Source organism: Mauremys reevesii, linkage group 1 (genome assembly GCF_016161935.1).
Source record: "Mauremys reevesii isolate NIE-2019 linkage group 1, ASM1616193v1, whole genome shotgun sequence".
NCBI classification, from domain to species: Eukaryota; Metazoa; Chordata; order Testudines; family Geoemydidae; genus Mauremys; species Mauremys reevesii.
Window position 1 is genome coordinate 38739010 of NC_052623.1, and position 19837 is coordinate 38758846.

Sequence of the window (19837 nt, forward strand, 5' to 3'; positions counted from 1 at the left end):
TTGCTAATTTTAGCTTCCCTTGAAGCCTTTTTTCTTTGTTACTTCCTTTTTATTGTTGTTTAGTCCTGCCTTAAATAAATAAATAAATGAAGAAAGGTCTTGCCTCCTGCCAACCTCTCTCAGTCCCCTTCCCCCCACCCCCCCGTCTTCAAAAAGTGCCTCAGTTGCAACTAATCTATCCCAATGACTAATGGACACTTGCAGTGCGTTCTCTGCCTGGGAGAGAAGCACAGTCCTCAAAAGTATGGCAACTGAAGCCCCGGTCCAGGAAAGACAAAGAGCAAAGACTCAAAATCCTACTCATTGATTCGGCCCTTCAACCCCTGGAGTCTCAGCGGGAACTCTCACCACAACCCTCTACTTCGAAGGGAGGTGAGCCCAGAGAGATGAGCCACTCATTCAAGGTCTCTAAGAAAAAGTCTGTGAGTCCCCAGAACAAGCCTTGATCGAGCCAAAAATGATGTCCAGCTCCATCAGTATCATCAGTACTGATGGCACCGAAGCTGTCTAAAGCTGGTGCCCAGGACATGCACAGTACCGAGCCCACAGAGCAATTTGGACTGCCCAAAGATCTGACAGGTCTGGGCAAAGAAGCACCAGTACCATGAGGGCATGAAAAACATAGAGGATCTGCCCCAGAGAAGACTTTGTTGGTACGGACATCCGCGCCAGTACCGACCCTGGTGCAGCTGGCACCAACAGACCTCGCTGCCAGGTCCACATCTCCAACCCATCAGTGCAAACCTTTTGGCCCCGACAACCACCTCCGGTACAAATGCTATCTGTACCACGGCACTGAAACGGGTATCGACGGCTGACTTCCCCAGGATGTCATAATGTTCTACAAAGGTATGTGCAGATGCCCAGGTAGCTGCTCTGGAGATTGCTGATATAGGGATACCCTTAGAGAAGGCGACAGAAGAGGAAACCAATCTCATAGAGTGTATGCGTATTGAAAATGAGGGAGCTGCATTCGCATCTGGTAACAGAGCTTGATACAATTTGAGACCCACGAGGAGAGCTTTTAAGCTGAAATCACTGCACCTTTTGATCTATCTGCAACAGAAAAAAAGAGTCTCCGATTTTTTTGAATGCTCTTAGAATCATAGAATATCAGGGTTGGAAGGGACCTCAGGAGGTCATCTAGTCCAACCCCCTGCTCAAGGCAGGACCAATCCCCAGACAGATTTTTACCTCAGTTCCCTACATGGCCCCCTCAAGGATTGAACTCACAATCCTGGGTTTAGCAGGCCAGTGCTCAAACCACTGAGCTATCCTTCCCCCCCCCCCTGCTTTGTTCTGTTCAAATAGAATACCAGGGCTCTCCTCACACTGAGCATATGTAGGATCGTTTCCCTATTATCTTGATGAGGTTTAGGATAAAAGGATGAAAGTTGAATAAGCTGATTTACATGAAAATCGGAAGTCACTTTGGAAGTGAACTTCGGATGTGGTCTAAGTGTGACTTTGTCAGGGAAGAACACAGTGAAGGGGGTATGCCCCCATCAGATCCTCTCTCTCCCCTATCCTTCTTGCTAACGTCATGGTGATCAGGAACAGGATGAGCTAATGAACAAGTGGCCATGGATTCAAATCGTGGTCTAGTCAGTCCTTTTAACATCAGGTTGAGATCCCATTGAGGAGTGGGAAGTCTGGTTTGGGGAAGGAGGTTCACTATGCCTTCGGGAAACCTCTTTATGGTCAGTTGAGAAAAAAATGATTATCCTTCTACCTGCTGGTTAAAGGTTGCAATTGCTGTTAGCTTTAGCGAGACCCCATTTCTTGAAAGTCAACAGATAGTCCAGGACCTCCAATAGGGTGGCCGCATTTGGGGTGACTTCTAATTGTTTTAAAAAATCTGGCTAAAATGGAAATACAATTTTTAAAGAGGCTTGACATTAATTATCTACAGCTTCATTTTCTTTAGGAAAGCAGTAATGGTATCCAGAAATAAAATAAAATGTATGCTAAGCAGCACATCAGATTTCATTCTTAAAGGCACTTTCCTAAAACTAAACCGCACTTGAATTCGTTCAGTCCCTTTGCATCTAGGTAAATCATAATTATTTGCCAAAACAGATATAATTAAATCTGCTATTTCTGTTTGCAACTAGAAATAGCATCAGTCTGTTGTATGCTGTTAACATTACTGTCCGCAGATCCCTGATACAAGGAGTTAAAAAAATTGGGCCATGCTTACTGCTGGCATAAATTGGCATAGCTGCATTAACTTTAAAACAAAGCTGCTGTGAAAAAGTGTTTACTGACTTCACTAGATTCATACCAATTTCCATCAGCAGAGAATTTGGCTCATTGTATCTGGATGTTGTGCTTAGATGTCAGACTTTTTTCTCCTCCCCTGTTTTTTTCTTTACTCAGGACAGTTTCTCAGAGATAATGGCTCTGTAATCCTGACCTTTTAACTTTTTAATTGCCTCAGCCTGCAACACCACAAGCAGATTTGTATTATGGGTTTGGGATCTCATATGCTGCTTTTGCTCCTGTTGTACTTCCTCAGATCATCATACATCTTCACAATGGCTATGTAATCGCTTAGCACTGTAGCGCCAAATTTGTTTTTCTTTCCATTTTTGTCACATCTGCAAACTGAGCACTTGAAACTTCTGCAAAGACTTACTAATCTGGTGATGGTCTTGGACTCTGGGTTCCTGGAGTGTCCTTCTCCCCTTCTTGAAACCTATAAAAACTAATATAGTCTTTTTCAATAACACTAGCTGTGAATGGGGACAAATTGAGTTCTCTCTAAAGCAACCTCTTACAAGAATCCTGTGAGGTTCCAAAGGTGGGTACAAAGGTCTTCAATTCATCTCCAGATCAGTACCCCCTCCCAACTCTATGACCATTTCTCATAACACCATGAAGATAGTTAATAGTACTCTCTATTTGATATTTGACATTTTTTCCCAGTTTCTCATGGTGATCATTCACTTAACCTTCTTTCCAGGTCAACTTGTCACACCCATCTGACACTATAATTTCAGAACTTAGTTCTCACTACAATGTGATGGGTCATATATGTTACTTGTTTCAGGTGTCAGTTTTATCTTCTGACTCAGCATTTGATAGTGCTCACATCAAAGTGTGATCTTTTGGTACCTCCATCTTACATTCATCTATTAAAAAGCACTGTGGTGGGCTGTAGGTGTGCCTCCTAGAGTGCATCCTTCTTCCTATCAGGAGACACTGAACTACTTCACAAAGCACATTTCCAAAAGTCACGCACCCTTCCCCAATTCCCATTATATTCATCAACATGGTGACTGGTGCAAAAAAGGCTAGAACATTGGATCTGATCTGTCCTCTGCAGCCATACAACCTCATCTGAGACTGTTCCTTGCTGGCTGGGTCACTGTGCAACCTGTGCAGGCATTGCTTTTCTGAGCACAGTTATATAGTATATGTAAAATTTCCTTCTCAACTGGTGAATCAGTCTTCAGTCCTGGTAGGATTCCCTTTGCATTCCCTCTGAGCTCTGGTAATAAATGAGGTGGTGGTCTTTGCACTGCTGTTTGACCAACTCCTTCAGTTCTTCAGAACCCTGGAATCCAACCCTCAATTCCATAGATGCCAGTCTCCAGGAGCGGGGAGTACATCTAAAGTAACATTTCATGCTGTGACACCTGGTTCTTAACAAAAGTAAAAGCATATCTTCAACCATTTGGACCTATCATGTGAGCTTTTGCAAGACTGACAAATCACACAGAAGTGGTGTATGTTGTTAGAAAGCAAAAAATGAAAAGCAATTGACTCCTTTTGAAAGGCAAAGCTATATGTTCCTGGGGAGAAATTCAATTATCTTCTCCGAAGATCAACAACTCAAATGAAGGAAACTGTCAGAATGGATTGTCTTAGCCATCAGTCGCTGGCCCCAGGTGAACAGCGTTTGAAGTTTTTCACTGAAATTATCATCTGCACGGCATACAGTCAATAGATTTTCTCACATCAAGAAATAATACAAAGCTTCCCTGCATTTCCCTCTCAAAACTTTGATCCTTCAGCGCTGGGCTGGGATGCTTTCTTCTTAAATTGGGAACAGAATATCTATTCCCACTTTTCCCCCTTGTTTCAAGGATTTTGAAGAAGAGCAGACAATGCCAAGCTTGATAACCCCAGGTGAGTATGGATGCCTTGGTTCTCCCAGCTCTTGAACATCATAGTGGAGCCTTGGCTGGTGTCTTCTTCTTTCCTATTCAGATAGACTCATTAAAATGTCTACCATTAGGTTAGTTGTTATTGCTGGGGAGGGGGTTGTTTTTGTTTTGTTTTAATTAGCAAAAGTGATTAAATAATATTGAAGGCTAATGATTTGCCAAACATCATTCTTTCACATACTTTTGCATGTTTTACAAGATGAAAACATACAGGATGGGTTAACTTTTAAAGTTTTTTATTTTTAAATATATATTTTTCTAAGGTTTTTACAATAAGTTGGTGGGAGGGTACACTTTAAATAGATTGGTTCCATGATGAGTTTCGTACAGTATGAATTAGATAGCCTTAGTTTAATATTGAATTATTTTAGCTTATTACGATAGCCTAGGTAATTATTATTTATTTAGAGTTTAATTCTCATCTACTGTGAGGAAAGAAATAGGCTCCCACTTTGAGAAATGAGATATCTTTATGTCGTTCATTTAAGGTATTCTGATGCTACTAATTCAGATACCTTCTCAGTACTTCTGTTTCTTGTCATCATCTGAACATGAATAGCTGTCACTTACGTTCTTTTTCAGTGATTTGTTTAAATTTCCACTGCTTGCATCCGAAGAAGTGGGTATTCACCCACGAAAGCTCATGCTGCAAAACGTTTGTTAGTCTATAAGGTGCCACAGGATTCTTTGCTGCTTGTTTAACTTTGTTTCCTAGCAGCCTCTTGTTTTTAAAAGCAACACTATCAGAGCTGGTAAACCTAAAATTATCTCTGCCAGCTTTGTTTTGGTACATGTCATGCAGCTGCTTACTTGTGAGCTAGAGGAATAACTGAATCTTACAAGAAGGCTTCACTCAAGGCTAAGACATGAGATATTCCCATGATCTAATATGATCTCTAGAAAACTATGAATATATCCATATTGCACCCCTAGTTCTTCACACTGCTTATTACTTCTATTACATTATTGCCCAGTTTGCCTAGTTAGGATCAAGGCTCCATTGTATTAGGGACTGTACAAACACAGAATAAAACATAGTTTCTGGTCTGAAAGGTAATGTTGGAAAAGTCAGTGTCAAAAAAGAACTGGCTTGAATATTGAAAGCAGAGTGGTTTTTCAAGAAGGGTGGTGACTAGTGGGCTACCACTGATAATTAGGCCTAGTTAAGTTATTGTAGGTATTGAAAACTTGATATAGCATATAGTGAAGAAAGACTATAATTCATTATACTTTTTGAATTTCCGTATGAGTAGATGTGGAGAATATTAACCAATAGGATTGAGTATACAGTCAGTAGTCATATGCTATAAATCACTGTATAGGAGAAAATTGTGAGTTGTTGTCGAATATGGAAATATAACACCTGGAAACAGTGCTTATCCCTGAGGAAGATATTTCCAAATGGATTCACTCCAATGATAAGCCTCTGCTCTGTCATTTTCTTATACTGAGCATACTGCAACTGCAGCTGAGCAGGTCTTTCCCTGCAATTGCAGCTCTGGTCTGCTACAAACGAGGTCTTGTCTGGCACCTGAACTGAGAGGTGGGAGACAGCCCGAAGCTGGTGTTAATAGGACCTTCATGTATATTCTGGAGTGTCTAGTAAAATTGCTCTTAACAATTTAAAGCACTATAGAATATAGGCTGTTAGACTAAAATTAGGTAAATATGTTTAAAAATTTGCTCCACTTTTTTTTAAATGCAAATTTTAAAAATGGTTTAATGTTTGACATGGAGCATATCTGTTGATTTGTCATCGTAGGGTTTCTATAGCACCTAACACCTCACTGTCTTAGGCTCAGTTCAGTTTTTCTTATTAGATGCGGAACTTTCAAAGCCAATTTGCAGCAGCCTCATCAGCAAAGTGAAGGCCCTCAGTCCACCATCAAATCTGGTCAGAGGGCAGTCATCAGTGATGTGTGACATTGTCTGTCTTTGGCAACAGCTGCATGTGGGATTCTTTTGTTGGACCAAAGTGTGCAGGCTGGCTGCATATTAACCTTTCCCCAATCAAAATCGTTTAAGAAGGGTTGATGAATGGCATAGCAAATCAAAGCCAGGTACACATATGGTCAGGACAATTATAAGAGACTGGTTTATGATGGCAGCTGCAGACCATTCTTCACACTACATAGGCTTGGCAGAGAAATCTGAGCAGGACAAGTGGGCCCACAGTGAGTGCCTTGATGACAAGTGCGCTCTTGGGTGGTTGAAGATGTCTGTGTATAGTGGTAGGCTCGGATTTGCCCTGATCTTCTCAACCGTTCTGGCTGTCGCACTCTCACAACAGATGTGTGGAGGAGTGATGTTGCTCAACATGGGGAGTCATGGTACTGGTGTGCACATGATTACAACGTAGTTATGTGTCAACCAACTTGACGTGAGTTGAATGGAGCTAGATTGGAGCACTGTATTTTGGTGCATAGTAACAGAGGGCTAAACCAGATGATTGGGTAGTTTGAGCGTTTGCTCCCTAAGAAGTGCTGGCCAGTTTGCTTAGAAGGTTGTTGTGTGTCCTCACCTTAGCTGCAGTTTCCCTCAACTGATTAAGATGTGTGAGAGAAATGCAGTGTTGCCAAGCACAGAATTATCACTGAAGCATGTGCTTAAATCCTTTTTACATAACTTTAAGCGTGCACTTAATGCTTTGCTGAATTAGGTCAAAGTGTTCAACATCAAAGTGACATGCTGCAGCAAATCATGGATGAAATTCATCCTGGTGAAGCAGGCTTGTGCAAGGTCATCCCAATCACTTAGGCCCTCATCAAAGCAAGACAAGTCCATAAGATTTGTATGGTGGTACTGCCACACTGGAATTAACCTGAGCCTATGTCAAAACTTCCTGTATTCTTTTACTCCAATTCTTCTCTTTCTGTATATTACCTGGAAGATAAGGAGACATAACACTCTTGTACTTCTCATCGATCCAGTTTAGGAGCATCAGGTTTGTGCTTGAATCATATGGATGGGTCATTAGAGCATGGGTGCTTCTACCTGTACTACCAGATCTTTCTCACTGAAAAACCAAATATTCTCTATCCAAATAACTGGAGTCCATATGCTAGGTGGTGTAGATCATGATACCTTATTAAATACTGATGTTGAATGCTCTAAGGAAGTGCAGTCTCTCCAAGCTCAGCAAGGAACTGTTATTCTCTGAAATCAAAGCCATTTCATTTTGGCCTTGACTAAACAGTTGTCACTTGTCGTCATTTCCTGAGATTGTGAACTTTGAAGAAGTCTTTTCCCAATATTAGGGTGCACTTGGGAGCTGTTTTTCTGCCTATCATCTACAAGTAAATTTAATCTCTCTTTAGTCCTCCGGTTGTTATGGTGGGTGGTTTTGTTGTTTTTTTTTAGTTCTGAAAGTTCCAGATTTGATCCCCCAACATATGTGATGTCTGTATAAATGTGTAAGCAATTGATTGCAATTGAACTAGGATAAAAAATGTGGTTCTAACATAGGCACGTTTTTGTGGTCACTAAGATCAGTCATAGCAACTAAAGCAGTCCCATATCCATAATAGCATCTGTCCTATTTGTCTTTCTGTTTAATTTTGCAATATGAATTTGTTGTATTATAGTACCTTATTTATATACCAAAGTGGGTCTTTTGTATGAATAAGAAGTTTAAAAAAAACACGTAGTCTTTTAGGAAATGATGTTTTGTTCTAGCTATATATGTAGCTGGTTTATCTTGGAGTGGAAGGAGTTTATTTCTAAGGAACATTCTATTTTGTATTGTTACTTTATTTATTTTTTTAATATTTGTCCAATTGCAGGAATAAAAGAGTTGTCCCCACCACCCCTGAATCTAAAACGTCTGTATAAAGAGACATTGGAGATTGAGCCCATCTTGATAATTATTTCTCCCGGTGCTGATCCTTCTCAAGAACTACAAGAACTTGCCAGTGTGGAAAGACATGGAGAGTGCTACCACCAGGTTGGTCTCAGATATGCATAGTGATACAATATAATGTTTGTGTTTAAAATATACAATGGTCATAGCAGTGTTTTTAATTTCTATTTTTAACTGAAAAAGTAAAATCAGAGATTAAAGTAATATTCAGTACTACTGATCTTCATTTTCTTTAGGAAATTCTGTAAAATAGTTTGAGAATCTTAAAAACTAAGTATTAGTTAATTGATAGCTGATTGTAGTTTTTGTACAGTACTTTGCTCTTTCAAGTCTGCCCAATAGATCATTCAAGATGGCTTCTCTGGGGAAGTACTTAGATATAAGAGGTGCATGTTTTGTGACAGCATGAAGTCTATCGCTGACCAGCACAACAGATGCTTTCCTGCCTGGGTGAAAGCTGAACTGAACTCCATGTGTTGTTTGCTCTGCACTGCATTTCAGCACAAAAGGTCAATTGATTTGACAAAGGAGTCTGAAGATCATTTTTCAAGAGCAGGTCTCATCAGCACGATATAGCCTGACTCTGGATTGCATCTGAAAATCCAGCTATGAATAAACAGAAGACTTCAACCTTCTCTAAGCCTCTCGGTTTCAAGTACAGAGAATATTTGGTACCATTGAATGCAGCTCTTAAAAAGATGCCCAGCAAGGATGAGAAGGACTCATCTCCAAAAGTCAGCTGCTTAAAGCTGACCAAAATTAGCTACAATTGGGTTCATGATATGTGTGTAACCTGACAGCAATTAACCTTTTAAGGTCTTCCCATAAAACTGATGTACTCATTCCCAATGGGTATTTGAATATGAAGTACTCCACTTTGGATCTGAATCAATCTTCCTCAACTCCTCTGATAACATAACAGGTTAGGGGCAGTTTAATCTTGCCTCTCAGCAGTCTTTGAATTTGTACTTTTTTTCTCAACTGAACACTAGTGTGATCTGTCCCTCCTCGCATACTCTAAAGATTCAAGTCTCTCTGGGATCCCATCTTGTTATTAATATATATAAGAGCAGCTTTCTCGCTTTTCATCTTTTGACACATCTGATATTAGCTCTGTGTGATTGGATCCAAGAATGTCCTTCCCTTCTTGGCCATCCCATATAATGTTTTGGAATGATATCTGGACAAAGAGTGACATTCTTATGGTAAATCTTCTGGATGTTGTCCTATTAAAAAGATTAGAAGAGAAGCACTAAGTCTCCAAAATCATCTTTCCCAAACATTCCACACAGTAGATAGAATCTCTGATTTTTTTATTTATCTCATAAATCATCTCTGTAAGCTGACAGAGTAATTTTGAATCAACAGGGAAAGATAGGGAACAGACCACTGAGGGTTTAGCATCTACTTCTACCTTACCTGATAACTTGATCACCTTTTCCTTATCACCTCCTGATTATTCAAAAGCATTCCAAGATAAGGTATCATATGTTCGGCTTATTCACTGAACATCCCTGCATCACCAGTCCAAGAGAAGGCCCACAAGCTCTTTGATTTATTTGAACTGAGGGATAAAAAGCATGACAACTCTTCCATCAATAGATGTCTACTGGAATTATCCACAGAGTCATGGTTCTCCTTACCTCTGTTTCATCAGTGACAGACAAGCCAAGACAGACTTTAGTAGCTCCATCAGAAGCACTTTGACGTCTTCTTAACTGTCTTGCACCATATTCCTTGTTATTTGACAGTCTCTGTTAGATGGTAGGGGAGCTTGGTTGAACATTCATTAAGAGTAGTGTAATAGACATCTGGCACAGATGCCTGTTCCATTAACTCAGCAGTTTCACTGAGATGGGGAAAGGGAAATCTTGTCTTCATACATCATTCCTCAGAAAGTTCAGTTTAAGATTTTTGATTTTCCATTTGGAAGTCCTAATTTATTTAGCAGCTGAACAGACAGCACTCTTAAGAAAATTAAGAAGACAAGGTCCTATGCTAGGTCATTTGTATCTCCCCACTTTTCTCATAGAAAGAAAACATGCTTGTTTCTCCTATCCCTTACCAGTTTTACACTGATGTAACTCCATTATCTTCAATATAATTATTCCTAATTTACATCCATGTGAGTAGAAGAGAATCAAGTCCATCTTTTTTGCTATCAAAGGTGGTATCGGTAATCTCAGTACCAACAGTGTCACACTATCAGAGTTCAGTGTCTAACAAAGCAATTTGTATGTCAACCTGAAAGGGAAACAATGCTGCCATCACCCAGCGGCATCAGCTCTTTCAGTACCAAGCACTGATTTTGATATTTTGGATACTGAGCTCCAATCCAGTCTGTTGCAAAGACCCATCTCCATTTCCATCCTTATGTGGCAACAGACTCCTTTTTAATCCCCTCATAAGTATATTAGACCAGTGGTTTCTGTAGATCATAAAGGATATGCCAGCTAGATCAAATCCCTTTCATCAATACAATTCTATGTATTGATGCATGTACACTCCCTAACACTCAGATGTTTGCAATGTTTGGGAGATTTACATGGCTTGTTCTACTCCTACAATGGGGATCTTCAAAGGAAAAAAAAATCAGAGAATTCTAGTTAATGATGAATAACCTTTCTATTTTGTATTTATAATCTAATTTTAAGTAGAGTGTTTTGTTTTCACCGTTGAACAAAATATTAAGGCATAATAATTCCCAATAAAAATGTGTTTCTTTTTGCAGGTTGCAATGGGCCAAGGCCAAGCTGACTTAGCCATTCAAACTCTAAAAGAATGTGCACGCAATGGAGAATGGCTTTGTTTGAAGAACTTGCATCTTGTTGTATCTTGGCTTCCTATTTTGGAAAAGGTGAGAATAACTGCATCAGAGTCATCTGCATCATTTCAGAAACCACTGGCAACTTCTATGCTAAGTATGCAAAGTTGATGACTGTAATACAAGGGTCTGGAACAGAAATTTGCAGGTTTCCTAGTCACCAGTGTGATTACACGTTTGAAATCAAAGAGAAGCACACCTCGTTTGATGTGGTTTTGACTTTAATTTTCATTGAGTATAGAAAATGAACTATTTCCTTAGAGCCCTATTCTGCCACCCTTATGATGAATTAGTACTTAATTATTTGAGTAGTCCCATTGTGACTCATACATGCCTGAGAATGTGTACTGCTTAAAGCAACAGCGTCAGCTCAGAATCCAGTTTTTTTTAATTAGTTTAAAGTACTATACCTGCCTCTGAGTCTTCCTGCTGTTTTTTGTTGCTTTGCAATCATATTTTCCTATATTTATAAGAAGATACTCTTCCGTGTTGTGTGAAAGACTCACACATAGAGGAGAAAACTGACTATAAAGGTGTAATAGTAAAATAGCTATCTACTAAGTGCTGTGAAATCTACAAAGTAAACCAACCTGAAAAAATGATTTTCTCCAATCTGTCAATTATTGTAATCCCAGATGCTGCTTGCAACAACAGTAGGTGTTTTCAGACGGAAGTATGATTTTAAATTGATAATATCCCTTTAAACTTTTACTGTCCTGCAGAATCAAATATTCATAATTTTAATACAGTATATCTCCTTTTTAAAATAGGAATTGAATACTCTTCAGCCCAAACCTAATTTTCGTCTGTGGCTTACTGCTGAAGTTCATCCAAAATTTACTCCGATTTTGCTTCAGTCAAGTCTGAAAATAACATATGAGGTAAGATTTCTAAGAAACGTTTTTATTGTATAGCTACAGACAAGTATTAATGCAGTCATGAGAGATGAAATAATAGGCATATCTCTTATAGAATAAATTTCAGCAAATTCTAACTGTGACGTTGCACTCTATATGATTTTATGAAAATATGCTAATGAGTGTGAATATAATGTAACTGGCATATGCTTCATGCAAAAGGTCTCTTGTAAGGTATCATTACAAAGCTTATAATCTACTGAGTGTGGTCATCCTATTTGTTTGTATGTATGTATCATACTTGTATCTGAAACTAGAAATATGAAATATAACTCTGAGGGCCTATTGTAGTTATGCAAAGTGTGGGCCATTAATGTTTGGAATCTTGATGGCTCCCATCAACCAGGACAATTGACTGTGGATGGCTCTGTTTGCTTGCAGGCCTTCCTGTGTGTCAGGCTGGGAGGAATAAAACCTTGAAGTCTTACAGTGACATGTGATCATGTCACCTGAACTGGAATCCTTCTTTAACCTGGTGCTTTTCCATTTAGAAGGAGGGGTGGGAACTCAGAGAGGGACAAAGGATTCCCGTCTTGTGCAAAAGATATATGAGGGTAGAACAGAACAAAGGGAGTGGCAGTCATGAGAAATCCCCTAGCTACCACCTGTGCTGGAACAAGGGCTGTACCAGGGGAAAGAATTGTGTCCAGACTAGGATGGCGTCCAGTCTGTGATAGAAGCTTATTGAAACATCTCTGAGGGTGAGATTGTATCTGTATTCAGTTTTCTTACTGTATTAGGCTCAGACTTGCATGTTTTAGTTTATTTTGCTTGGTAATTTACTTTGTTCTGTCTGTTATTACTTGGAACCACTTAAATCCTACTTTCTGTATTTAATAAATCACTTATTAATTAACCCAGAATATGTATTAATATCTGGGCAGGCAAACAGCTGTGCATATCTCGATCAGTGTTATGGAGGGTGAACAATTTATGAGTTTATCCTGTATAAGCTTTATACAAGGTAAAACCAATTTATTTGGGGTTTGGACCCCATTGGGGGCTGGGCATCTGAATGTTGGAGACAGGAACACTTCTTAAGCTGTTTTCAGTTAAGCCTGCAGCTTTTACGGGACATGGTTCAGACCTGGGTCTGTTTTTGCAGCGGGCATGTGTGTCTAGCTCAAACAAGGCAAGATTCTGGAGTCCCAAGCTGGCAGGGAAAACGGGTTAGAAGTAGTCTCAACACATCAGTTGGCAATCCCAAAGGGGTTTCTGTGATCCAACCCGTCACAGTAACTAATACAGAATATGGGTTTTTTTTAGATTTTGTCTTTTTTTAAATTATGAATGAAACACAAATTGCTATTCATTTACCTTAGGATATTTTTAGTGATCATTTGTATGATCATGTATGAGAACTTGCTGATCCATGAAATAAAATAGTTGTTTATAAGACTTCCAGAATTTTTTTTTCCAAATTGGGTGTAGAAAAATTAACTTTATTAAAATATAGCATAGTGAATCAGTGGTTACAATACTGAATGTATGTTTTCTGATTTATGCAAGCAAACGTGGAAATTCAGACTTACGGCTCTTACATAATCTTTATTGCAACCTATTATGCCTGGGTAATGTCATTGCCTCAGAACAGTGCATGATCATACGGAAGTTTCTATGGTGTCTAAGCACAAACAGAAGAGTTAACAGAATGAGAGATTTATTTCTGAATTTCTTGTTTGCTTTTATATTTTATGGCAAGAATGATAACTTCTTAATATTCCTGCCTTATAAGCTGCTCTTGATACTCTGTACCATGCTCTACATCATTTCGCATAATATGTTTTTTCTGAGTCTGCAGTCTAGTGGTTTAGTTTCCATTTAGTGATCTTTCAGAGTATCCAGGGATGATAATCTTTCTGTGACTCAGTCTGTGACAGTGCAGACACTGGTTTCTTCTGAATTGGTTCTGTTACGTAGGATGATGTTTTTTCTCACTATCTAGGTGTCTCCTCTTCTTAGACTATCAAAAATTACTTTAACATTTATATCCAAAATCAATGAAAATTGGTGGGATTTATGCGTGTTGCAATATCTTAAGTTCTTGCCTCAAGAAAATGTTGTAATGGAAAAAGACAACAATGGCAGCCATACTTAAAGTTAAGAGCCTCTGCCTAAGGGTGCATAATTCACCTAAAACTCATCAGGTGGAAAATATAAGTTCCACTCCAACTGCCAGTGCCACAGCTCCCTTTTAACACTTTTTCAGTTCATTCTTTTCTAATCTCAGTCAGTCAAGGTAGGCTCCACAAGAGTCGCTTGCCAGATCTTTTGCTTTGCTGCTTCAGCTCTTTTTAGATGCAGTTTGACTTTGGGTAGTTTCACAATATCATTTATTGCTCTCTAGCTTTCAGTCATGCTAAGTAATCAGTTTTCAAATGGTGCTGAACCTTTCGTCTCAGGCTTAACTGGTAGCTTCTTTCAAAGATTTGGTTGTTTTCTCTGAGCTGGAGTAAATCTGCAGTTCAATGCAGCTGCTTCCTGCTCTAGTCTACCAGTTGAAACACCGAGCAATTCCTTCATTTTAGAAATTTATCTGCCTGTGACAGCTTAGGGCAGTTGCTTGCCATTGATGTATCTGTCTGTCTTTCCAGCCTGAGAGCACTTGCTTTGTCAGACAAATTGTAGATTAAGTTCTTGAATCTCTGTTTTCTTTTGTGTTTCTCCAATCTAGTTTTTCAAGGGTTCATTTCAAATGAAAATTCCTTCCACCAGTACCTCACTACACAACATTTAAGTTGTTTCCTGTGATACTTTCTGGATGGCAAACTCTTAGGTCCCTGCCACAAGACTAATAAAGTTTCCAGTTCTACTCCTGGCTGGAGTTGTTAAGACATGCTATCCTGATTGGGAGGGATCTAGAGACTGTAGAGGCTTTATCTTTCTGTGTTGAGGTCAAGACTTGCAGGAACTCTTGAGCCCAGAAACTTGAAGACACAGAAATCTGACATGCAGAAGAGGCATTCCTGCATATCTGACCTGAGGTATGAGCTACAGACAATCAGTTATCTGTGCCTTAACCTTGTTACATCAGTGTGAGGTAGGAGTGATACTCTACACTTCTGCACCTCTGCCTGGATTCATTGATGCCAGTCAAAGGAGACTCAGATTTAGCTATGCAATTTAGAATAGGCAATCTAATGCATCAGCATCTCTGCCTGTATGCACCAGTCAGGAAAAGTGCCTCGGCATCCCTACCTCAACACATCGGCACTAATACCTTAGCAACTGGCAGATAAGGCACCCTGGAGCATCTTTGGTAGTAAGGTGCATTGCATATCAATGAGGTGCCTCATCATACCTGTGCTTTAAACTTGCTGCAAGAGTGCCAAGAAGGTGAGATGTCACTTCACTCAGGTGTATAGTTGCCAGAAGGTGAGGTACCTAATCACACAAGCTTCAGAGGTGAGGTCTCAACCATCAGACCTGTAGATAAGATCCACCAGAATTTCAGCTCCTTGGCATTGGCATCTTAGACATATCCCAAGTTTTGACACTTTGGCATGGTTTATATGGTTGTCAAAGCCCCTTAATCATCATCTGGCATGGAGCTGCTTTAAAGATATTGGTGTCCCCTCTCTCCTTAGATGCCAAGCAGGCTGGGGTGATGTCATAAACAGATAGTTAAGGGTTAAAGTCTCTTTTACCTGTAAAGGGTTAACAAGCTCAGTAACCTGATGAACACCTGACCAGAGGACCAATCAAGGGACAAGATAATTTCAAATCTGTGTGGATGGAAGCCTTTGTCTGTGTTCTTTGTTTTGAGTTCGTTCTCTCTTGGATTTAAGGGAGGCCAGACATATTCTTCAAGTTCTCCAAAGTTTCCTGAAGTATTTTCTTCTATTCAGTATAGTGAGTATTAGAAAGGCGAATTAGTCTTATAATTTAATTTCTGCATTTGCAATTGTGTGTTTGCTGGAGAAATATCTTTATTTCTATTGCTGTTACTTTGATTATTCTGAGGAGGAGGGAGGGGAAGTCTCTCCAGTTTTTTATAAGTTAGACCCTGTAATTTTTTCCATCCTGGTATTACAGAGATAATGTACTTTCTTTCTTTCTTTTAATAAAATCTTTTCTTTTTAGAACTTGATTGATTTCTTCCCTTGTTTGGATTTTCAGGGGAAGGGGAGGGGGAAAAGTGAATCCCTCTTTGTTTGATTCAAGGAATTTGAATCCAGGTATCTCTCCTAAGGACTTGGAGAGGGGAGGGGGGAATGGATTATTTCCCTTTGTGTTAAGATTCAAGGAGCTTGGATCTGTGTTCCCAGGGAAGTTTTGGGAGGAATGGAAAGTGTACCAAAACACTATATTTTTTGGTTGGTGGCAGCTTTACCAGATCTAAACTAGGATTTTAGTTTAGAGGAGTCCATGCAGGTCCCCATCTTGTGAACGCTAAAGTTCAGTGGGGAATAAACCTGTGACAGGTGATATGTGAGCATTATGTATCAGAGGGGTAGCCGTGTTAGTCTGGATCTGTAAAAGCAGCAAAGAGCTTTTGTGTGCATTAGTTACCATCCATGATTTGATGGTACTCACTGAAAGGAAATTGCTTGACTGCCTCTGTCACAGAAGGGCTCCCTTGATGCTTTGATTTGGAAAGACAGTTCTGAGCACTGGCATCTATTTAGGTTTTTGCCATGAGACTTTATTGCCCAAGTCAGTTCATGGCTACAAGCTATCCTAGAATAGAGACAGAGAGTCCAGTGTACTGAGCTATCAACCAAGGTACCTGTGGGATTGCCATGTCTTCAGAGCACGCTTCACTGATGTCTTTGGTGACCTAGGGCTACCTACTGGAATGTAGCAGTTTGCTGTCCTTGGTGCTTCTTACATTGTTTAGCTCTTCTTCTCTGACAGCAGATGATTCTTTGTCACAGAAAGAAGATAATTCAAGGGGTGGACAGAGCAGATGCTCTTCTGAGCGCTACTGGTTCAAGTGTTCCTGAGAAGTTTTCCTCCAGTTAGACTCCATGTTACAAGATCTGATGGCTCTGTGTTCTGCATTCCAAAATGTTGGCAGTTCCATACTGAGTGGAGTTTTTACGTTAGGCACTCAGGGTAGGGACACCTTCTTACCAATGTTGCGTGCTTTAATAACACGATAGCCACAAAGTCTCTGAGATTCTAGCCCTTTTTCTGATCTAGCTCCTTGGTGCTGGAGCCACCAACTCTAAAATCACTTAGGCTCCACAATGATATAACTGCACTGATTCTTTCCTTTCTCTCTTCTTGTAATCCCAACATCTTGTTCTTACTAAGGATACTAGTTGTTCACTTGGCTTGTTTTCACTGGTGATTATTATATGGTTTTCAAAGCCCCTTAATCATCATCTGGTCAAGATGTACATATTTATTTTTAGGCAAATCATCAACTTATTAAAAAATCAGTCAGAAAATATTTTGCTACTGTTACAAGTAACCTTAAGGTTGTTGTAAGTAGGCGAAATTAACCAAAAACATTCTCTTTTTCAAAGAAGAGGAAAAAAATCTTTACAAATAAGAAAACATGATTTAAACCTAACTCCCCTTTGACACCACCTCTCCACTCGATAATTGCCCTGTTCTGTTCATTCCGTTTGAAGCATCAGGCACTGACCACTATCAGAAGACCGGATACCGGGCTAGATGGACCATTGATCTGAGCCAATATGGCCATTCTTGTGTCCTTATACCTACAAAAAACACTTGATAATGGCTTAGCAACTGTTATGTAGTGTTACCTTCTTATTACAGTAATCATAATTTTCTCACTGTTCCCTTGTGCTCTCCACATCTTATGTTTTTATGTTGTCTCTTGACTTGTACTTTTGAGCAGAGACTGTCTCTTCTTATCATATGTATGTACTATGACTATATGCATAGCACAGGGGGCCCTGATCCTTGATCAAGACCACTAGGCTTTATTGAAACATAAATAATAAGTAGTAATAGTGATTGTAAAACAAGAAACTATTTGACTTGTATTTGAACAAATTTTTATTCAGTCTGTTTTAAATGAACACATTTCAAGCTGATGGTCTTCCCTTAATCTTTCTTATACTGCATTTCAGTCCCCCTAATTTGTTTATTGTTCTGTTCAGAATTCGCTTCAGTGAGTCAACATTATCTCCAGTCTAAGATGATTATATTATTAGGCCACCTACTATAATTGTTTAATCATCCTTTTCTCTTATTTTCCAAATCTAATTAAGTTAATTTTGAAGATTTAGGAATTAATTAGTGTTAGACATATAACAACAGCATATATATATATAATTGTTATATATATATATATGCTGTTGTTGATGTTGTTTAACTATATATATATATAAAAACACACATATATATGTTGTTTTTGTCTACCTAGGCCCCTCCAGGCCTAAAAAAGAATTTGATGAGAACCTATGAATCTTGGACTCCAGAGCAGATTAGTAAAAAGGGCAATTTGTCTCGAGCCCATGCACTCTTTAGTTTGGCATGGTTTCATGCTGCATGCCAAGAAAGAAGAAATTATATCCCTCAGGTAAGTACTCTAATTTCTTGCCAATGTTTTGTTTGTTTACTAAAATATTTTCTTTCATTTCATAATGAAGTAATTTTATATACCAGCTTTTAAGTTTGCTATTTAAAATAAAATATGCACTTTTGTGTATGTTTGGGCATGCAGAAGTGATAAATATGGCTACTGATGTAGAACTTTGTGGTGGCTACTAATGATTGGATATAGCCTCAGTACAGAACTGGGGCTTAATAGCACAGACACCTACAGCTTTTCAGAGTCCCATTGATTCCAGTGGCACTCTTCATGGCTTAGAGGTCTGAGTTAGCTGATCCTGATACAGGTTTGGGGCTCTGTGACAAGGTGTATGTGCTCCCTCTTTGATTGATTCAATAAAGCATTAAAAGCCTCTTCACTAAACAGAAAGGTAGAAACTAGCCCTTAAAGATCACCAAGTTGCCAAACTTGGAGAGAGGAACTGGGACCTGTAGAATGTTAGGAGGTAGAATTGACAGCTATGTCTCATAAGTGGTGGAAGCTATAAAAAAGGAAAAGATACTTTCAAGGGAGGGAGGGTGATGTCTGGTCTCCTCCTCAACCTAGATCCTGGGTGGGAGAGGAAAAACTGGGGAATTATTTACCTGGCTTGAACTGAAAATAATTATACTGAAGCCTAGAGACTATAACCATAGTAATAACTTGTCTGTTTGTTTTCTAACTGGATGCTTGGTTGAAGGGAGCAGCCCTGCATGGTTTGTGGGTACCTAGACTAGAGAAAAGGAAGCTTCCCTGCATTTGGTTTGTTTTTATTTGGACCTGAGGCTAAATGAACCTATCCTGTGACTGTTTTATTGTCCTTTGATTTAGGCTAGAATGATCGAAGTCTTTTTTGTTTTTGCTTTCTTTTCCTTTTTGGGTCCTTGTTTAAAGGTACTATGATCCTAATTGCAGAGGTGGCTGATGGTGCTGTTGAAGGACCTACAGGGTCACTACAGTAATATTATGACTGGAAGATTGGTTTTAAATGCATCATTCAAACATTTAGAACACTTGAGGATATTGTATAACAACATTGATCAAATATATTCAGAACATAGACATCACCAGCCACAAGCAAAAAAATCAGCATACTCTCCACTATAGAAATTAAGATATTGAGATGGTCAACTGGTTGGCCACTCCATGAAATAAAATTAAGTTAAGGGCTAATACAGGTTGCTCCAATTGAAGGAAATTGAAGGAGGTGAAGGTATTTTGATGTGGACATATCCAACTGAGAACTGAGTGTTATATTTGTAGGATGGCCCTTGCAATGATCATAGATAGAAGAGGACCAAGGGAGAGGCCAATTTGGCACATGAACCAACCAGATATCAGCAGACCTTAGATAGACCAATTTGCAGGACAACCAGGCATACAATCATGAGTTTGGGAAGTAGGCTATAAATTTTTTTTACCCAGAACAGGGAGAGTTGTAAGAAAAAAAGAAGAAAAAAATGATTAATGTTGAATATTTGTTTCTTGTTAAAAACAGTATAATATAAATTAAGATCACTTAATCATTATGAAATCTCACTGTTGACTGAG

The 19837-nt window shown here is 39.2% G+C and overlaps 1 protein-coding gene across 4 annotated transcripts in view; it reads left to right on the forward strand.

The window, feature by feature from the left end:
• DYNC2H1 (dynein cytoplasmic 2 heavy chain 1) overlaps positions 1 to 19837 on the forward strand; it is a 359230-nt gene that overhangs the window by 207980 nt on the left and 131413 nt on the right. For all 4 annotated transcript variants that reach the window (XR_005601157.1, XM_039546469.1, XM_039546537.1 and 1 more), the window contains exons 76-79: positions 7955 to 8115; positions 10763 to 10888; positions 11626 to 11736; positions 18119 to 18274. Coding sequence is in view for 3 of the 4 variants with exons in the window: in XM_039546469.1 (XP_039402403.1) it covers positions 7955 to 8115; positions 10763 to 10888; positions 11626 to 11736; positions 18119 to 18274 (554 nt within the window). In the remaining variant the exon portion in view is untranslated. The remainder of the gene's footprint in view (positions 1 to 7954; positions 8116 to 10762; positions 10889 to 11625; positions 11737 to 18118; positions 18275 to 19837) is intronic.